The following is a 17355-nucleotide window of genomic DNA, read 5'->3' as shown; positions in this document are numbered from 1 at the left end:
GGCCTCTAATCCTTGACCAAAACTCATCTACTCACTTCTTCACCTTCACTGGGTCTTATTCCCTAACTCAGGCACCTATGGACAGGATTTTGTTTGTCAGGACAGGTTATTTCATTCAACCAACCCACCTTTTTTTTTTTTGAGACAGAGTCTCACATTCAGGCTGCAGTGCAGTGGCACAATCTCCACCCACTGCAACCTCTACCTCCTGGGTTCAAGCGCAGATGGTGCCTCAGCCTCCCAAGTAGCTGGGACTATAGGCACACAACACCACACCTGGCTAATTTTTGTATTTTTCGTAGAGATGGGGTTCCCCATGTTGGCCAGGTTAGTCTCAAACTCCTGACCTCAAGTGATCCACCCACCTCGGCCTCCCAAAGTGCTGGGATTTCTGGCTTGAGCCACCGCGGCTGGCCCAACCCACTGTCTTTATTGTCCATTATCAGGCTCTGGAAAAGACAAAACTGACCAAGACAAGGTGTGTACCTTAAAACCCACACCATTCAGCACAAGGGAGGGCACCTAGGACAGGCACTCTGCACAGAGTTGTTCCTCATGACAGAGCACAGACAGGGCAGGGTGCAAGTAGCCACCTGCATTTGTATCAAGGTTGGCTCGGAAGTTGATGTCCTTGCTCCTATTGTTTTATATACTTCGCTACAACTTAGGAAGTTCCCAGTGTCTTGGCTACAAGACGGAGAAAAAAATGAAGGCACCAGAATAAACAGGCAAGGAGCAGCTGACCACCTGGGGAGTCTTTCTAAACACAGGCATATGTTCTTTCTGGAGCAGAACAGATAGGTCCCAGGGACAGCATCAGGAGAGAGGTCCCATCTATGCACTTGCAGCAGGGGGCTCATTTGCTCAAGGCAGGGAGCTGGAGTGGCAAAGATACCACGTGGAATCCCATGAAACAGTATAGGTGTACAGGACCTTTCCTTCCTTTACTTTTTTGCTCCAAGATCCCTTCTGGTACTGACGGGCCGGCCTTCTGCCTTGCAGCCTTTATCCCTTTCCCCAAAGATCACGACTGCAGAACATTCATGCACTTTTCTTCCATGATGAGACTCACACAAGTGTATGCCACTCCAGCAGCACTGACGGTATTCCACAGATAATTGGTAAAAATGAATGTGGGAGTAAGGAAAGCCTCACCATTCCCAAGGTCTGAAAACAGAAGGTGCCCAAATGTCTCAACATTCTGTACACCTAAGCTGGGCACTGGTAGATGAGGTCCACAACATATCACAACTCACAGAGCTACAAAGAATCTACTTTATTGAACATTCAGGGTCAATTTCTCTTCTTGCTCTTGCCTGTGACCTTGGCTGGTGTGAGGACTGGAGCTGCTGCCTGGTACAGGGTGGAGGAGATCTTGTTGATGTAGTACAGACCAACCATGGAGAAGATGAAGCTATATGGTGAAGACAGAAAGGTCATGGCACCAGTGAGCATGCTGCCAGCCCGGTGCCTTCTAGGGAAGATACTAGCATCAGGAAAAGAATCCAAGTTCAAGTTTAGGAAAATGGGGAAGGACAAAAGAGGGAGAACAGAGGGAGAGGTAGCTGTGGAAGGAAAAAGTCTGGCACCATCAGAGCAGGATCCAGTGCCAAAGAACAGAATGCTACACCCCTTACCCAGCTGTCAGGAACATACCAGGTGGTGACACAGACTCGGTGGATGAGACCAGATGCAAAGAGAGCCAACAGGAGGCACAGGAGAACTAGGGAGGCAAGAAGAAACAAGGAGGGCAACGGTCAGAATGGAAATATTACGCATCCGCACATGGAGTCCAGGAGAAATCCGGGTCTCTCTGAATCCTGGGGAACCTGCTTAGAAGGGTATGCATGACAACAGCAGGAGGATTCAGATGACCTTAATGATATCCAGAACATGGAGGTAGGAGGTTGAGTGCGGTGACTCACACCTAGAATCCCAACACTTTGGGAGGCTGAGGTGGGCAGATCACTTGAGCCAGGAGTTTGAGACCAGCCTGAACAACAAAGTGAGACCCATCTCTTAAAAAAAAAAAAAAAAAAAAAAAAATTGAATTAAAAAAAAATTAGCCAGGCATGGTAGTACACTGGTACACATGCCTGTAGTCCCAGCTACTCAGGAGGCCGAGGTGGGAGGAACCCTTGAGCCAGGAAGTTCAAAGCTGCAGTGAGCTATGATTGCACCACTGCACTCCAGCCTGAGCAACAGAGTGAGACCCTGTCTCAAAGAAAAAAAAAAAAAAACATGGATGTAGATGTATGCTTTTTTTTTTTAATCAGCTCTGCCCCAAATCTCATGTAACTTCCCTATCCTGGCTTTCCTCCCATAAAAGGGAAAAGGAAAGGTGATGGACAACAGAGTCTGAAGGGCAAGATGTGTTCCCATTTGGGGAACCCAGTTAAGCCCTTTCCGACAGAAGCCAGACAATGAGAATCAATTCATTAAGCTGGGTGACCGGTGGTGGAAGTTGAGGGCCTTGCTCCCTGGACACAGGTTGGAGGGCAGAGTGCTTGGATTCACTTGTTCATGGGGGCAGGAAATGATTTTAGGTTACCTGGAATATGATGGGAGAGAAGATGAGAGGACAAAAGCAAGGACACACAGGGCTGCACCTGCCCAAGTGGAGAGGGCAGAGAAGGCGAAGTGGGCCAAGAGCTTTGCCCCACCACAATGGCATCTTTTTCTTTTTTTTTTTAATTTTTGAGGCAGAATCTCACTCTCTCGCCCAGGTTGGAGTGCAGTGGTGCAGTTTCAGCTCACTGCAGCCTTGACCTCCTGGGCTCAAGCGATCCTCCCACCTCAGCTTCCCAAGTACCTGGGACTATAGGTGCGCACCACCATGCCCAGCTAATTTTTGTACTTTTTGTAGAGACAGGGTCTCTCTCTGTTGCCCAGGCTGGTCTTGAATTCCTGGGCCCAAGCACTTCTGCCAGCCTCCACCTCCCAAAGTGCTAGGATTACAGGCACGTGTCATCCCACCCAGCCAACGGTTTCTTTCAGAAGCAACTGAAAAGCCGGGCACGGTGGCTCACACCTGTAATCCCAGCACTTTGGGAGGCCGAGGTGGGTGGATCACCTGTTGTCAGGAGTTCAAGACCAGTCTGACCAACATGGTGAAACCCTGTCTCTATCAAAAATACAAAAATTAGCCAGGTATGGTGGCGCATGCCTGTAATCCCAGCTACTCGGCAGGCTGAGGCGGGAGAATCGCTTGAACCCAGGAGGCAAAGGCTGCAGTGAGCTGAGTTCACACCACTGTACTCTAGCATAGGTGACAGAGCGAGACTCCATCTCAAAAAAAAAAAAAAAAAAAAGAAGCAAGTGAAGATAATACATATGGAAAGAAACAAAATCTAACAGAGAGAAGTCCCAGGGCTACTGGATGGAAGGAACTCTGAAGCCTGCGAAAGGGCTATGCGGAGAAAGCAAGTCCTAGAGTGGGGCAAAGAAATGAGGGCAGCCAGGCCCAGTGGCTCACACCTGTAATTCCAGCACTCTGGGAGGCTGAAACAGGAGGATCACTTGAGCCCAGGAGTTCGAGACCAGCCTGGGCAATATGGTGAAACCCATCTCTACAAAAACTTAAAACAGTAGCTGGGTATGGTGGCACTCACTCACTGGTAGTCCCAGCTACTGGTAAGAGGTAAGACTGAGGTGGGAAGATTGCTTGAGTCCAGGTCAAGACTGCAGTGAGCCATGATCACATCACTGCACTCCAGCCTGGGTGACAGAGTAAAACCTTGTCTCAAAAAAAAGAAAAGATTAAGGGCAACTGTGATAGATCTTTGTTTTGCCAGATGAAGGTTTTACATGAGATTGCATCTGCTGTGAATTTATGAGCACGTGGCATTCCTTAAGTAATCTGGTCGTGATGCTTAATTTGCTTTATAAACTTAATTCTCCATAAATAACTGAATCAATTCTTTTTTTTTTTTTTTTTTTTTTTGAGACGGAGCCTTGCTCTGTCGCCCAGGCTGGGGTGCAGTGGCGGGATCTCGGCTCACTGCAAGCTCCGCCTCCCCGGTTCACGCCATTCTCCTGCCTCAGCCTCTCGAGTAGCTGGGACTACAGGCGCCTGCCACCTCGCCCGGCTAGTTTTTTTGTATTTTTTTAGTAGAGACGGGGTTTCACTATGTTAGCCAGGATGGTCTCGATCTCCTGACCTCGTGATCCGCCCGTCTTGGCCTCCCAAAGCGCTGGGATTACAGGCTTGAGCCACCGCGCCCGGCCAAATAACTGAATCAATTCTTGATTACATGAGCAATTGAACAAGAATTATTCCAAACAGGAAATAATCTAACAGTCATTCTGATTTGGTCAGGATTCCTGCTGCCGTGGAAATTTGGTGCCTCTAGTATTTAGGCTCTTCACAATCTCCTCGAATAAGTAGAATTCTCTAATACTGAGTCAATTTCACATCAGAACTCCACAGTGAATTTGGTCCTACTGCTGCTTCTGGTGGGACCAAGGACCACCTCCCAGCGAATAGATGCAAAACATCAGCCGAAATTTGCCTATTCCCCTCAAACCTTCCCTGGGAGCTGGCCAGAAGGTACCAAAGTTTCTTGCTTTCAAAGGCTTTCTCTTCCAGCTCCAACTCCAGGAGCTATACAAGATGCAGAATCGAAAAGCGTCATCTGTTTTCAGACAGCTTTAGTAAATCTATTTCTCCTTAACAACCTTTAACACCTAAGCATCTGGAAATTCAATATCATGTTTCAGGAGGTTAAAGAGGAGAAAGTTTGCCGGGCGCGGTAGCTCAAGCCTGTAATCCCAGCACTTTGGGAGGCCGAGACGGGTGGATCACAACGTCAGGAGATCGAGACCATCCTGCCTAACACGGTGAAACCCCGTCTCTACTAAAAAATACAAAAAACTAGCCGGGCGAGGTGGCGGGCGCCTGTAGTCCCAGCTACTCGGGAAGCTGAGGCAGGAGAATGGCTTGAACCCGGGAGGCGGAGCTTGCGGTGAGCTGAGATCCGGCCACTGCACTCCAGCCTGGGCGACAGAGCAAGACTCCGTCTCAAAAAAAAAAAAAAAAAAAAAGAGGAGAAAGTTCAAACACTCAAGCTCCAATATTCACTTACTCTCAGGGAAGATCTTTGCTTGGAATCCTTTGCCAAAAACAAGATTCTCCAGATTATTGAAGGCCTGGTTGAGGGAGTTAAGGAGTAGGGCGTGCAACTGGGGCAGAGCTGTGTGGGGAAGGGGAAGGGCACATGCCTACGTGGCCCGCCCCCTCCAACCGCAGGGAGGATACAGTGAGCGAGAACACGAAGAGACCCGAGCCAAGCAGGCCGCCCTGGATGGTGAGCCACTCGGTGGAGGCCAGCTGACGGCTGTACATCTGCATCCCAGCGAAGAGCAGCAGGGACAGGAGGGAGGAAAGCGCCAGCGAGGTGCCTGTACCTACCACTAGAGGGGATGGGAGAAGGGACGGAGAGTCAGGCTCCGCCCTCCCTCCGGCAAGCTACGGGCAGATCGGCCGGTCCAGAAGCTCGGTGGGCCGACCCCTCCAAGAACTCCCGGGACTGCAGCCACATGCCCCAACTCCCCACACCGCGCGGCAACCCCTAGGTATTCCCCAGCCCCGGACACCCCGAACCCTCCCGTCCAGTGGAAATGCCCGCTCCCGGTGGAACCCAGGACACGTCAGCTCTGCCAGGAGAGGACAAGGAAAGCTTTTCCACCCAAACCCCGACCCCCTCTAGCACTTCCTGGGGACCCCACCAGTCCCGTTACCCATCATGCCCCTCCCGTGAGTCCAACCGGCGCCTCTGGCCAAGAAAGGGAAGCTGAGGCGGGTGCGGTTAGCTATGCGCATGCGTTAGCGCTTAACGCGGACTTGCTGCTCCCCGCGTTCTCCTCTTTCGTCCTCTCAGTGCCTGGACGCAGCGCCCTCTTGCGACAGGGAGGAAATAATGCGTCGAGGGGGCATCCTCGGCCACCGCCCTGGTCCCCAGGCTTTCCTCATACCTGGTGCGTCTGCTGCCACTCTGTACAAGCTGCACTTATCTCTTTAAGTCATTGGGCCCGTGCCTGTGGCATCTATCCCATCTCTGTCTTCTTTGCCATTTCTGTCATCTCTAGTGCACGTTCCTCAAACCTCCCTGCCCCATGACCATTGCCTCAACATCTCTCAACCCAAAATTTAGTGCTCTCAATCAGGAACCCATTTTCCTCCGAAACTAATCCCCCGCTTTATATGAGTAAAATTAGGAGCCAATGAAAAACGAGAATATAAGAAATGGCTCCCCCCTCAAATACCTTTCCATATTCCCCAACCCCCCGACCGGCTTTCGAGAACCACGTGGGGAGAACTATTTCCCACCCCCTACCCCGACGGGCGCTGTTCGAGGCTGGTCCCTGGAGCATGCGCAGTGACACCTCACCCCCCAGCCCTCCTCACACCCCCACTGGGCTCCTGCATTAAGCCCAGGGTTCGCAGCCGCAGCCGGGATCGGGCACCCAGGGGCGGGCGGGCACGGTAGGGCCATGGCAGAGGGTGAGGATATGCAGACCTTCACTTCCATCATGGACGCACTGGTCCGCATCAGTGTGAGTTAAGGTGGGGTCGAGGGAAGGGGAGGGGGCGTATAGGGTTCTGTGGCAAGCTGGGACCTGGAACAGGTGGGGATCCAGGAAGATGCTGGGATGTAGACAGGGGACTAGCGATGGCAGAAACGGCTGGGAGGGTCGGGATGCAGGTATGAGAGGGTAATCCCGGGAGCAGCCCGGAGGTGAGTGCCTTGAAGGCGTCGGTGTGCTGGGGCGTGAGGAGGAGCTAGGAGCAGCCCAGACGCAGCGGGTGGGCTGGGGTGGCCTCCAGCAGTGCACCGGGGCTGGGGCTTCAGGGGAAAGGCGCTGTTATGAGGAGGGGAAGTGTGAGCTTGGATATTTTCCAAGAAAACTGAGGACAGGTGGGGGATGATGTAGGAGCCGCCCCACAGTGCAGTTCCCAATTTGGACCCCTCCCCAAGACCCCACCCCACGCACCCCCACTCAGGGCTGCTTCCGAGCCTGCGGTTGTCATGGCAACCCTTGCCCGGCTCTCCCAGGGGCGGTGCCAACCGTGTTCCCCCCCACCACTTCCTCCCCCCCTCCTTGTCCCTCCCTCCTTTGTGTCAGCTGCGCCCCTGACCGGGATGGCTGCGAAGAGAGGGACCAAGGTGAGGTGTGGGGGTGGGGCATAGCCTGAGGACCCCCACTCTCGCCACCAAGAGGGGGAGGGGACTTCCGGTGGGGAGGGGGCGAGTAGGCGGGGCTCTTGATTCTCCCACTAGCTCGGAGAAGGGGGTGCCGCTGACCGGGTTGCGCTGCAGGAGAGGGCGGGAGGGCCTGATGGGAGCGAAGGGGAATGGGTTGGTAAGAGGGATTGGAGGAGAACGATGGGGAAGTGAAGGATGGGGAATGGAGGCTGGAGTGGCCGCAGGCCGGAGCCGCGGCAGGAGGACGTATGGAGCGAGCAGGATGGAGTGCCAGCTTCGCCTGACTATCGGGAATCACGGCATGGGGGTGCTGCTAGAGAAGGGAGTGGGGGTCTGCATGGAGCTGCAGAATGGGCGGTGTCCTTGAGAAAAATGCCAGGGGCAAGCTGCCCACAGATGGGGGATGGAGGCAGGTGAGGGGGCTGCCAGCTGGGGCTGCTGCAGCTGGAGAAATGGGGATTGGGCTTGAGGCTGGAGCAGGCACAAGCTTCAACCGTCCCTCCTCTGGGCCTTTAGCTCTGCCGCAGGGAAAGAAGCAAGGGACAGAGGTCTGGGAAGGTCTGTGAACCAGCCCAAGGCAGGTGCTGGGGAAAAGCTACAGATAGCTTGTCTTGCTCCTTCCTCAGACCCCTAGGGTATCCAAGGGCAGCCAAGGGGCTGCTGAGGTATGCCTAGGTGTCCAAGCGCTGACCTAGCCTCCTGGTCCCTCCACAGACCAGCATGAAGAACATGGAGAAGGAACTGCTGTGCCCAGTGTGTCAAGAGATGTACAAGCAGCCACTGGTGCTGCCCTGTACCCACAACGTGTGCCAGGCCTGTGCTCGGGAGGTCTTGGGCCAGCAGGGCTACATAGGACATGGTGGGGACCCCAGCTCTGAGCCCACCTCTCCTGCCTCCACCCCTTCCACCCGCAGCCCCCGCCTCTCCCGCAGAACTCTCCCCAAGCCAGACCGCCTGGACCGACTGCTTAAGTCAGGTGGGACTGGGGCCTGTAGGGTGGGGATGGGAACGCTGAGCTATTCATCAGGAAGATGGAAGAAGTCCATCACTGGTCAGGGGCATCTGTCTGTCTTTCTAGGGGGTGGAGATACTGCTTACGCAGGCTCTAATGAGAGCTGAGCTCTGGCACAATGAAAATCTAATTTAATTGAACAGGCTTCCCCACATCCAGCCAGCTGTAACTCTCACGTCCTCTACCTCCCTGGTTCACCCACAGGCTTTGGGACATACCCTGGGAGGAAGCGAGGTGCTTTGCACCCCCAGGTGATCATGTTCCCGTGTCCAGCATGCCAAGGTGATGTGGAGCTTGGGGAGCGGGGTCTGGCAGGGCTTTTCCGGAACCTGACCCTGGAACGTGTGGTGGAGCGGTACCGCCAGAGTGTGAGTGTGGGAGGCGCCATCCTGTGCCAGTTGTGCAAGCCGCCACCACTAGAGGCCACCAAGGGCTGCACAGAGTGCCGCGCCACCTTCTGCAATGAGTGCTTCAAGCTCTTCCACCCCTGGGGCACCCAGAAGGCCCAGCATGAGCCCACCCTGCCCACCCTCTCCTTCCGCCCCAAGGTGAGCCAGCCCTTCCAAGCCCTGGGGAGGGAGGGACATGCTGCTGCAGGTGGGTGGGGGTGCCTGGCATTGTGGGTTTCCAAAAGGAAGTGGGAAGGATTTTTCAATGCTAAGCACTTACCTCTGTTATCTGTAACAAAGTCACTGGACAAATCATTCAACAACTTCGGGCCTCCATCTCATTTACTACAGGGGGATTGTAGTATCTGCCCTGCAATGTCCATACCTAAAGGGTTGCTGAGAGGAGGGTGTGAGATAATGTTTGTTCACTATCTGCACACTGAAAAGGTCTGTGTGCATTCACTCACTGAACAAATATTTAATGAGCACCTATGTGCACGGGGCTATTCTAGGTGTTGGAGATACAGCAGTAAACAAGATGGACAAGGTTAATTATTAACTATCAGGCTAAGATTAATTGGCATCATTATTACTGTTACTACCACATATCCCAATGAGAGAGATGAAAGGAGGTGCAATGCTGGTGAAATGGGCACCGCCCGGAAACTGCAGGAAAGGCTCTCTTTGATGCCAGTATGTACCACCAGGTGGCACTGTGGAGCACCACCAGCGGGTGTCTGGGTGTCTCCACTCCCATCTTGCCAGTGGAGGGAGGGCACCAAACTGCTGTAGTGGTAGCATAGTACCCTTACCCACACCATTGTCTGACCATCACATTGTTCTTTGTGTCCCTAGGGTCTTATGTGCCCAGACCACAAGGAAGAGGTGACCCACTACTGCAAGACATGCCAACGACTGGTATGTCAACTCTGCCGGGTGCGGCGCACCCACAGCGGGCACAAGATCACACCAGTGCTCAGTGCCTACCAGGCCCTCAAGGTAAGGACCCCCCTTATCCAACCCTAGTGCTAACTCACACTCTCTTGCACCTCCTCCCAACTGCTGGCTTCTGCAGAGCTGGGCATGATGCCCACCTCTTTCTTCCCCCTCAGGACAAGCTGACAAAGAGCCTGACATACATCCTGGGAAACCAGGACACGGTACAGACCCAGATCTGTGAGCTGGAGGAGGCCGTGAGGCACACCGAGGTGAGGGAGGGCACGGAGGTGGGCCCTGGGCCCTGCCTGGGAGTAGGGGCAGGAAGGGGGTGTGGGTGGTCATGACCCAATCATCTCGTTGCTAGCTCAGGAAGCCCGTGAGGTGTCCAGGTTCTGGTTAAACCAGGTTTGCAGGAACACCAGTGCCCCAGGCCAGGCTGTACCTGGGCTGCAGGGGGAGCAGGGTGGCTATAGCTCAGGAGAGAGCTCGAAAAACCCCACACACGTCGCTCAAAAAACCCTATGCATAGCTCAGATGCTCTCAGGCTCAAGTGCCTACCAAAGATGGCACACATCCCCAGTACTAGAGTGAGGTGATGACTGATACCTTCTGCCAGGTTGATTGAGCTGGCTGATATGAGGATGGACAACTAAGGATGGCATAGATGCCAGTGGACATTAATTAGTGCAGTCAAAGTGGACATTAGGGTAGGCATGGTCTTGTTCATTTGGATGAGTCACTAAGGGGCAGGGATTATGATGTGGGGATCCAGGAAGGTTGGCATAAATGACCTGGAGTTGAGTCCATCTAGAGGTCCCTTTGCAACCATGAGCCCAGGCCCTGTAGGAATGGGTGAGCAGGATTTCCCCAGATCCCTTGTAACCTTAGCCATGCTGTGGTGTCCAAAGAGGCCAGCACAAGTGCTGCCTCCAAAAAGAAGATAGTAAGTCATGCATCCTTTGGGTGTTGCTCCCTGGGCAGGTGAGTGGTCAGCAGGCCAAGGAGGAGGTGTCACAGCTGGTGCGGGGGCTGGGGGCTGTGCTGGAGGAGAAGCGGGCATCACTGCTTCAGGCCATTGAAGAATGCCAGCAGGAGCGGCTGGCCCGTCTCAGCGCCCAGATTCAGGAGCACCGGAGCCTACTGGATGGCTCAGGTCTGGTGGGCTATGCCCAGGAAGTACTTAAGGAAACAGACCAGCCTTGCTTTGTGCAAGCCGCCAAGCAGCTGCACAACAGGTACTCAGGGGCATGGGATCCTAGGGGGGCAGGGACATCATGGGTGTGACCAACATCTAGGACAATGTCTACAGTACTTCCAGGTGGAGAACTGGGGTTCTGAGGATTTTCATGAGGCCAAACTGATACCAGCTCTCAAAGCAGTTCCCAAGGCTCTAGGGGCAGGCAAGAGAATTGAGGGGAAGGGTGGCTGCCCAGATGGCAGTGCCTGACCTTTTCTTGCCCCCATCCCAGGATTGCCCGAGCTACTGAAGCCCTCCAGACGTTCCGGCCAGCTGCCAGCTCCTCCTTCCGCCATTGCCAACTCGACGTGGGACGTGAGATGAAGCTGCTGACAGAGCTTAACTTCCTGCGAGGTAAGGAGATGGCCAGGCCCCATGCCCAACCAGAGCCTTCTTCCCTTCCTCCCCAGCAGCGGGCCCGGGGGGCAGTGCCCACCGGGGACCTCCCCGGCCTCCTGCCCGGCCTGGCCAGCCATTCCTCCCACCCAGCCCACCCTGCCACACCGTCCTACCGCGCTCAGCGCTGCTTCTCCCTCTCTTTGTTTGTAGGCTGTGGCCACCGCGGACTCTGCTCCGGAGCACCCCAGGCAAGTCAGCGGCCCTGCCCCGGGGGCCCTGCCCGCCGCCGGGCCCCCTTCCCACCCCGCTGCTCCCACACATCTCGGCCAACCACTCATTGCTTCCTTCTCTTTCCTGCCTTGCCCCGACCTCGTGGTCCTCCCACTGAACCAATGCCCTGTCTCTCTTCTGCCTTCTTCAGGCGCTTGCGTAATCCTGGCCCTTCTGACCTTTTGTCCTTGTGACCCTTGCCCTCTGGCCTTGCACTTCCTTTCCCTTGACCTCCAACCCCTGCCCTCAGCTTTTGCTGTCCCTCTGTTGTCCCCACTTTCCACCTCGCTGCCTCCTGCATCTCTCTTCTGAGCCTGGTCCTCTTCCTTCCTGCTCGGTGCCCTCTTGCCTGTGGGCTCCAGTGGCCTTTGCCTGCCCCTCCCTGGGGCTCTTCTTAACTCATACAATGTCTGAGCTGCAAGGACCCCCAGAACTTACCTGATCTGATACCCTTATTTGACAGGGGAGGAAACTGAGGCCCAGAAAGGGGAAGTGACTTATTCCAGGCCAGAGTGAGGTAGCAGCAGCCCAGGACTAGCACACAGGTGTCCTCACCCCCAGCCCAGCACTTTCCAGCCTCGTTCTCTTTTGGGCCCTGCCCTGCCTCTCCTGTGCCCAGTCCCGAGATGAGCCCTTCCCCAGCTCCCTCTCACCCACACTCACCCCCCCGGCTCCCGCTGCTTTCCCTTTTCCTGCCTGTCCCTGTCCTCCATGCCAGGCCAGTGGCCAGGCCCTGACTGACCCCCGCTGTCTCTTCCAACAGTGCCTGAGGCCCCCGTCATTGACACCCAGCGCACCTTTGCCTATGATCAGATCTTCCTGTGCTGGCGGCTGCCACCCCACTCACCACCTGCCTGGCACTATACCGTTGAGTTCCGGCGCACGGATGTGCCTGCCCAGCCGGGCCCCACCCGCTGGCAGCGGCGGGAGGAGGTGAGGGGCACCAGTGCCCTGCTCGAGAACCCCGACACGGGCTCTGTGTATGTGTTGCGCGTCCGCGGCTGCAACAAGGCCGGCTACGGCGAGTACAGTGAAGATGTGCACTTGCACACGCCCCCAGCACCTGGTGAGTGAGCAGGCACAGGTGGTCATGCAAAGGGCATGGGGTATGCCAGGGCCCAGGCCCTGACGGTTGGTTCGGGTGGTCGCTAGAGAGGCCACATAACATAGTAGGTCTCACACCCACTAACTTTGGAGCTAGACTGCTTGGGTTCAAATCCCAGCTCTACCTCTTGCCAACTGTGTGAGTGGCTTCTGGCAAGTTTTGCACTCTCTCTGAACTTCAGAGTCCTTTTCTGTAGGAATAATGATAATACTAGCCAGGTGCAGTGGCTCATACCTGTAATCCAAGCACTTTGGGAAGCCAAGGAGGGAGGATTGCTTGAGGCCAGGAGTTCAAGACCAACCTGGCCAACATAGCAAGACCTGATCTCTAAAAAAATAAATAGGCCAGGCAAGGTAGCTCACACCTGGAATCCCAGCACATTGGGAGGCCGAGGCGGGCAGATCACAAGGTCAAGAGTTCGAGGCCAGCCTGGCCAACATGGTGAAACCCCGTCTCTACTAGAAATACAAAAATTAGCCAGGCGTGGTGGTGCATGTCTACAATCCCAGCTACTCGGGAGGCTTAGGCAAGAGAATCGCTTGAACCCGGGAGGCGGAGGTTGCAGTGAGCCGAGATTGCGCCACTGCACTCCAGCCTGGACGACAGAGGAAGACTCCGCCGTCTCAGAAAAAATAAATAAATAAATAAAGGCCAGGCGAGGTGGCTCACACTTGTAATCCTGGCATTTTGGGAGGCCAAGGCAGGTGAATCACCTGAGGTTGGGAGTTTGAGACCAACCTGACCAACATGGAGAAACCTACTAAAAATATAAAAGTAGCCAGGTGTGGTGGCACATGCCTGTGATCCCAGCTACTTGGGAGGCTGAGGCAGGAGAATCACTTGAACCTGGGAGGCGGAAGTTGTGGTGAGCCGAGATCGTGCCATTGCACTCCAGCCTGGGCAACAAGAGTGAAACTCTGTCTCAATCAATAAATCAATAAAATACGTTAAAAAAATTTATTTTTGGCCGGGCACAGTGCCTTACGCCTGTAATCCAAGCACTTTGGGAGACCGAGGCGGGTGGATCACAAGGTCAGGCGTTCAAGACCAGCCTGGCCAACATAGTGAAACCCCGTCTCTACTAAAAATAAAAATAATTAGCTGGGCGTGGTGGCTACTTGGGAGGCTGAGGCAGGAGAATCGCTTGAAGCTGGAAGGCGGAGGTTGCAGTAAGCTGAGATTGTGCCACTGCACTCCAGCCTGGGGAACAGTGTGAGACTCCGTGTCAAAAAGAAATTATTTTTAAAAAATGATAATGCTTACCTCATAGGGTTACAAGAATTCAGCTGGTGTGAGACGATGCATGGGAGTCTGAGTACAATGTCTGGCTCATGGTTAGGGCTCAAGAATGTTACTAAAGTGACTAGAAAATAGTTTGAACTCCAGGGTGTGGGCATGAGAGGGAAGCCTTGCCACCCAAGTAGGGACTGGGTATAAGGGCCAGGTGTGAACCCAGAGTATGGGCTGGAAGGCATAGATTGATGATGATGGGAATGTCACCAGGTAGAACAGAATAGTGGGAACTGTCCATGGGGCTGGCCACAAGTAAGGGGTTGGAGGAAACCCCATGAGTCAGCCAGGTCCAGAGCACTGGCTTCTGTGCCCACTGTCATCACAGAAACTCTCTGGGGTTCCATGCCCATTTGGAATGCCCCCTTCTTTTTTCCTCATGCCTCCCTTTCCGGTTTCCCATGTCCTGTTCTCTTGAACCCCCTGCCTGTTCCTGGTGACTGAACTCCCTTGCAATGCGTTCCCTGTTCTGCAGTCTCACAGCCCCCAGTGCCAGTGTTTGTCCCTGAAGTTGTTCCTCCATCTCAACCCTCTCCCTCCTTCCAGTCCTGCACTTCTTCCTCGACGGCCGCTGGGGTGCAAGCCGAGAGCGGCTGGCCATCAGCAAGGACCAGCGAGCAGTACGGAGTGTTCCAGGGCTGCCCCTGCTGCTGGCTGCTGACCGGCTGCTGACCGGCTGCCACCTGAGTGTGGATGTGGTCCTGGGCGACGTGGCTGTGACCCAGGGCCGCAGCTACTGGGCCTGCGCCGTAGACCCAGCCTCCTACTTGGTCAAGGTGGGCGTCGGGCTGGAGAGCAAGCTTCAAGAAAGTTTCCAGGGTGCCCCCGATGTGATCAGCCCCAGGTCAGACCCCTCTGGAAGGGATGGAGTATGGGGGTCCTGGTGGAAGTGAGGGGCACGGAAGGGGTGGCAAGCGGAGCACAGACTTGCTAGGGTGGGATGGGAGGGGATTAGGAGGAAGTAGTAGGAGCATGGAAGCCAGGCTGGGAGGCCTGTGGCCAGGAGAGGCATGGGCTCAGCAAAAGGGCTTTTGAGGACTGATTTTCAGAGCGTGGTGTGTGGTCAGGGAAAGGGATGATAGAAGAGGGAGCCATCTCTGCTTCCTTCCAACCATCTGCCACTCTGGACCAATACACCATCTCTCCAAGCATCTGTATCCTTTCTTCCTAACACTCCATTTCCAACATCCCTTCTCCATAAAACCTTTGCTCTCCAAGACCTCCTTCACCCATATCTTAAAATTCTTCCCTTAGCTGGGCACAGTGGCTCACGCCTATAAACCCAGCACTTTGGGAGGCCGAGGCAGGCAAATCACTGGAGGTCGAGAGTTCAAGACCAGCTTGACCAACATGGAGAAACCCTATCTCTACTAAAAATACAAAAAAATTAGCTGAGTGTGGTGGCACATGCCTGTAACCGCAGCTACTCGCGAGGCTGAGGCAGGAGAATCACTTGAACCCGGGAGGTGGAGGTTGCGGTGAGCCAAGATTGTGTCATTGCACACCATCCAGCCTGCGTGACAAGAGCAAAACTCCTTCCAAAAAAAAAAAAAAAAAAATCTTCCCTTAAACATCTCACCTCCATAACCCTCCTCTCCCCAACTCCCTATTTAAAACTCTCCCACTAATGCTTTTCATCCTAAGCCTTCTCCCCGGCACTCTGTCCCCCAACACCTTATTTCTTCAAAATGCTTTCTCCCCAACACAAATCCCCTCCTAAACCCCATTGTCCCCAACCCCGCATCCCTCTAACACCGTTCATTTGTGACACCAATCCACCCTCATCTCTCTCCCGACACCCACCTTCCCAACAACCTTTCTCTTCTTAGTCACTAATTTCGGATTCTTCCAACGTCCTCTCATCCTCAGAACCATCTCTCCAGCATGATTTCCCCAATACCATTTTTCTTGACGCCTTTCCACGTGCTATACCAATGCTATGTCTTTCCCATCCCCCTAGCACCTCTTGCCAATGTGCTTTCCTCTCAGTGCTCTCTTTCCACCAAACCCAAACCCCTGACCCTATACTCCAACCTGCCTCTTCAGCGTTTTCTTCTCAACACCCAAAATCCATCCCTTCTACCTCTTGCTCCTCAACATTCCATCCTTCCAGCGTCTCCCTCTGGTACCTCATCTGTCACTCCATCCCTCAACAATCTCATCCCCAACACCCGCTTCTGCAGGTACGACCCGGACAGCGGGCACGACAGCGGTGCCGAGGATGCCACAGTGGAGGCGTCGCCGCCCTTTGCTTTCCTAACCATTGGCATGGGGAAGATCCTGCTGGGGTCGGGGGCAAGCTCAAACGCAGGGCTGACGGGGAGGGACGGCCCCGCAGCGGGCTGCACAGTGCCCCTGCCGCCTCGCCTGGGCATCTGCCTGGACTACGAGCGGGGCCGGGTTTCCTTCCTGGATGCTGTGTCCTTCCGTGGGCTCTTGGAGTGCCCCCTGGACTGCTCAGGGCCTGTGTGCCCTGCCTTTTGCTTCATTGGGGGTGGCGCAGTACAGCTCCAGGAACCAGTGGGCACTAAGCCTGAGAGGAAAGTCACCATTGGGGGCTTCGCCAAGCTGGACTGAGCCTTCCAGGTCCCTCATGCAGACCTGGGGTCCTCCTGGGCCCTGGCCCCCAAACCTCTTGGCGCCGGGTTGTTACCCCCTGGAAGCTTCTCCCCCAAACTCTCCTACCATGTGGCCCTGCCCCTTCTCCCGTGTCTGTGTCTTCTCACGGTTTTCTCTTGACCCAGGGGCTCTCTTCTGCCCATCTCTCTGGATGGCCCCCGTTCTCTCCATTGCCTGTTAGCCAGGCCCCCACCCCCACTGAGTCTGCCCTATGACCTGCCTTTGGCATGTTACCCAAGCTATGGAGAGAGCCCCTTCTCCATCCCTGTCCTGTGCTCCCCAGGCTGATTGGGCCGGGCACCTGAAACACTGGGCATGATCTCCAGCTCTGCCCTTGCCCTGCCAAGCTCCCTGCCCTGTTGATGCTGAACTACAGCCTTGGGACAGGCAGGCTTTGGGGCTGGAAGCTGTCCAGGCACTCCTGGTGACGGGAAGGGGACCCTGTCATCCTGCTTTATTTATTTGGGTCCCGACCCCCTGCAGCCGCATGCCCCTTACGTCCCTCTTCTCCCTCTTGCATGCTTTTACCTGTCCCGCACCCACGCCAATGTGCCAAGTCTCCCTTGGGGACCCAGCTGAGTCTGGGTGTTCCCATTGGGTTCGGCCAGGCAAGGCCTCTGGTGCCCACTGCTGTCCTCCTGCAGTGGGCTCTGCTAGGCCTGTGCTGAGCAACAGCTGTTATTGTCATGGTTTATAAATAATAAACTGTGATGCCAGGCACATCTCTGCTTTCCCTGAGCACAATCATTCCTGTTAGTTTCTGTGCTGGGTGTGGTGGGCGGGAGGGGGCAGGGTGCTAGGCTGTGGTTCTGGGCAGGGGCAACCAATGGATCTGGTGCCTGAGGGAGGAAGGCCCCAGGCTAGGCGCTCTAAGCCTCCTGCCACACGTGTCCTGACCCCACCTGAGCCCACCACAGCTGCCAGGAGACATAGCTCTCTGGCTGCTGGCA

The 17355-nt window shown here is 54.9% G+C and overlaps 2 protein-coding genes across 15 annotated transcripts; one reads left to right on the top strand and one right to left on the bottom strand.

The window, feature by feature from the left end:
* Positions 1 to 1263: 1263 nt before the first annotated feature.
* Positions 1264 to 8910, bottom strand: KRTCAP2 (keratinocyte associated protein 2). Of its 3 annotated transcripts, XM_077944920.1 has the most exons (6): positions 8887 to 8910; positions 8436 to 8552; positions 5258 to 5412; positions 5085 to 5148; positions 1657 to 1723; positions 1264 to 1414 (listed from the first exon to the last, which is right to left on the bottom strand). In XM_077944920.1, the coding sequence occupies exons 3-6, from the start codon at positions 5348 to 5350 to the stop codon at positions 1294 to 1296; spliced, it is 345 nt and encodes a 114-aa protein (XP_077801046.1). In that variant the 5' UTR covers positions 5351 to 5412; positions 8436 to 8552; positions 8887 to 8910; the 3' UTR covers positions 1264 to 1293. The 3 variants fall into 3 exon arrangements, with proteins under 3 accessions (XP_077801046.1, XP_077801048.1, XP_014966751.2); XM_077944922.1 differs by lacking the exon at positions 8887 to 8910 and having other exon boundaries at positions 8436 to 8576; XM_015111265.3 differs by lacking the exons at positions 8436 to 8552; positions 8887 to 8910 and adding an exon at positions 5740 to 5793.
* Positions 6377 to 17127, top strand: TRIM46 (tripartite motif containing 46). 12 transcript variants are annotated; one of them, XM_077995808.1, is made up of 12 exons: positions 6377 to 6559; positions 7528 to 7536; positions 7733 to 7809; positions 7920 to 8181; positions 8422 to 8765; positions 9462 to 9605; positions 9719 to 9814; positions 10527 to 10780; positions 11015 to 11136; positions 12155 to 12457; positions 14333 to 14630; positions 15970 to 17127. In XM_077995808.1, exons 1-12 carry the CDS (start codon positions 6493 to 6495, stop codon positions 16361 to 16363), a joined length of 2370 nt encoding a protein of 789 aa, XP_077851934.1. In that variant the 5' UTR covers positions 6377 to 6492; the 3' UTR covers positions 16364 to 17127. The 12 variants fall into 12 exon arrangements, 11 of the variants coding, with proteins under 11 accessions (XP_077851934.1, XP_077851967.1, XP_028701678.1 ...); XM_077995841.1 differs by lacking the exons at positions 7528 to 7536; positions 7733 to 7809 and adding an exon at positions 7126 to 7166 and having other exon boundaries at positions 6377 to 6555; positions 14333 to 14585; positions 16450 to 17127; XM_028845845.2 differs by lacking the exons at positions 7528 to 7536; positions 7733 to 7809 and adding an exon at positions 7126 to 7166 and having other exon boundaries at positions 6377 to 6555.
* The last annotated feature ends 228 nt before the right edge of the window (positions 17128 to 17355 follow it).

The sequence above is a fragment of the Macaca mulatta genome, chromosome 1, assembly GCF_049350105.2.
Source record: "Macaca mulatta isolate MMU2019108-1 chromosome 1, T2T-MMU8v2.0, whole genome shotgun sequence".
Taxonomy (NCBI): domain Eukaryota; kingdom Metazoa; phylum Chordata; class Mammalia; order Primates; family Cercopithecidae; genus Macaca; species Macaca mulatta.
Note: the sequence above shows the minus strand (reverse complement) of the source record. Positions and strands in the feature narration are given on the sequence as shown.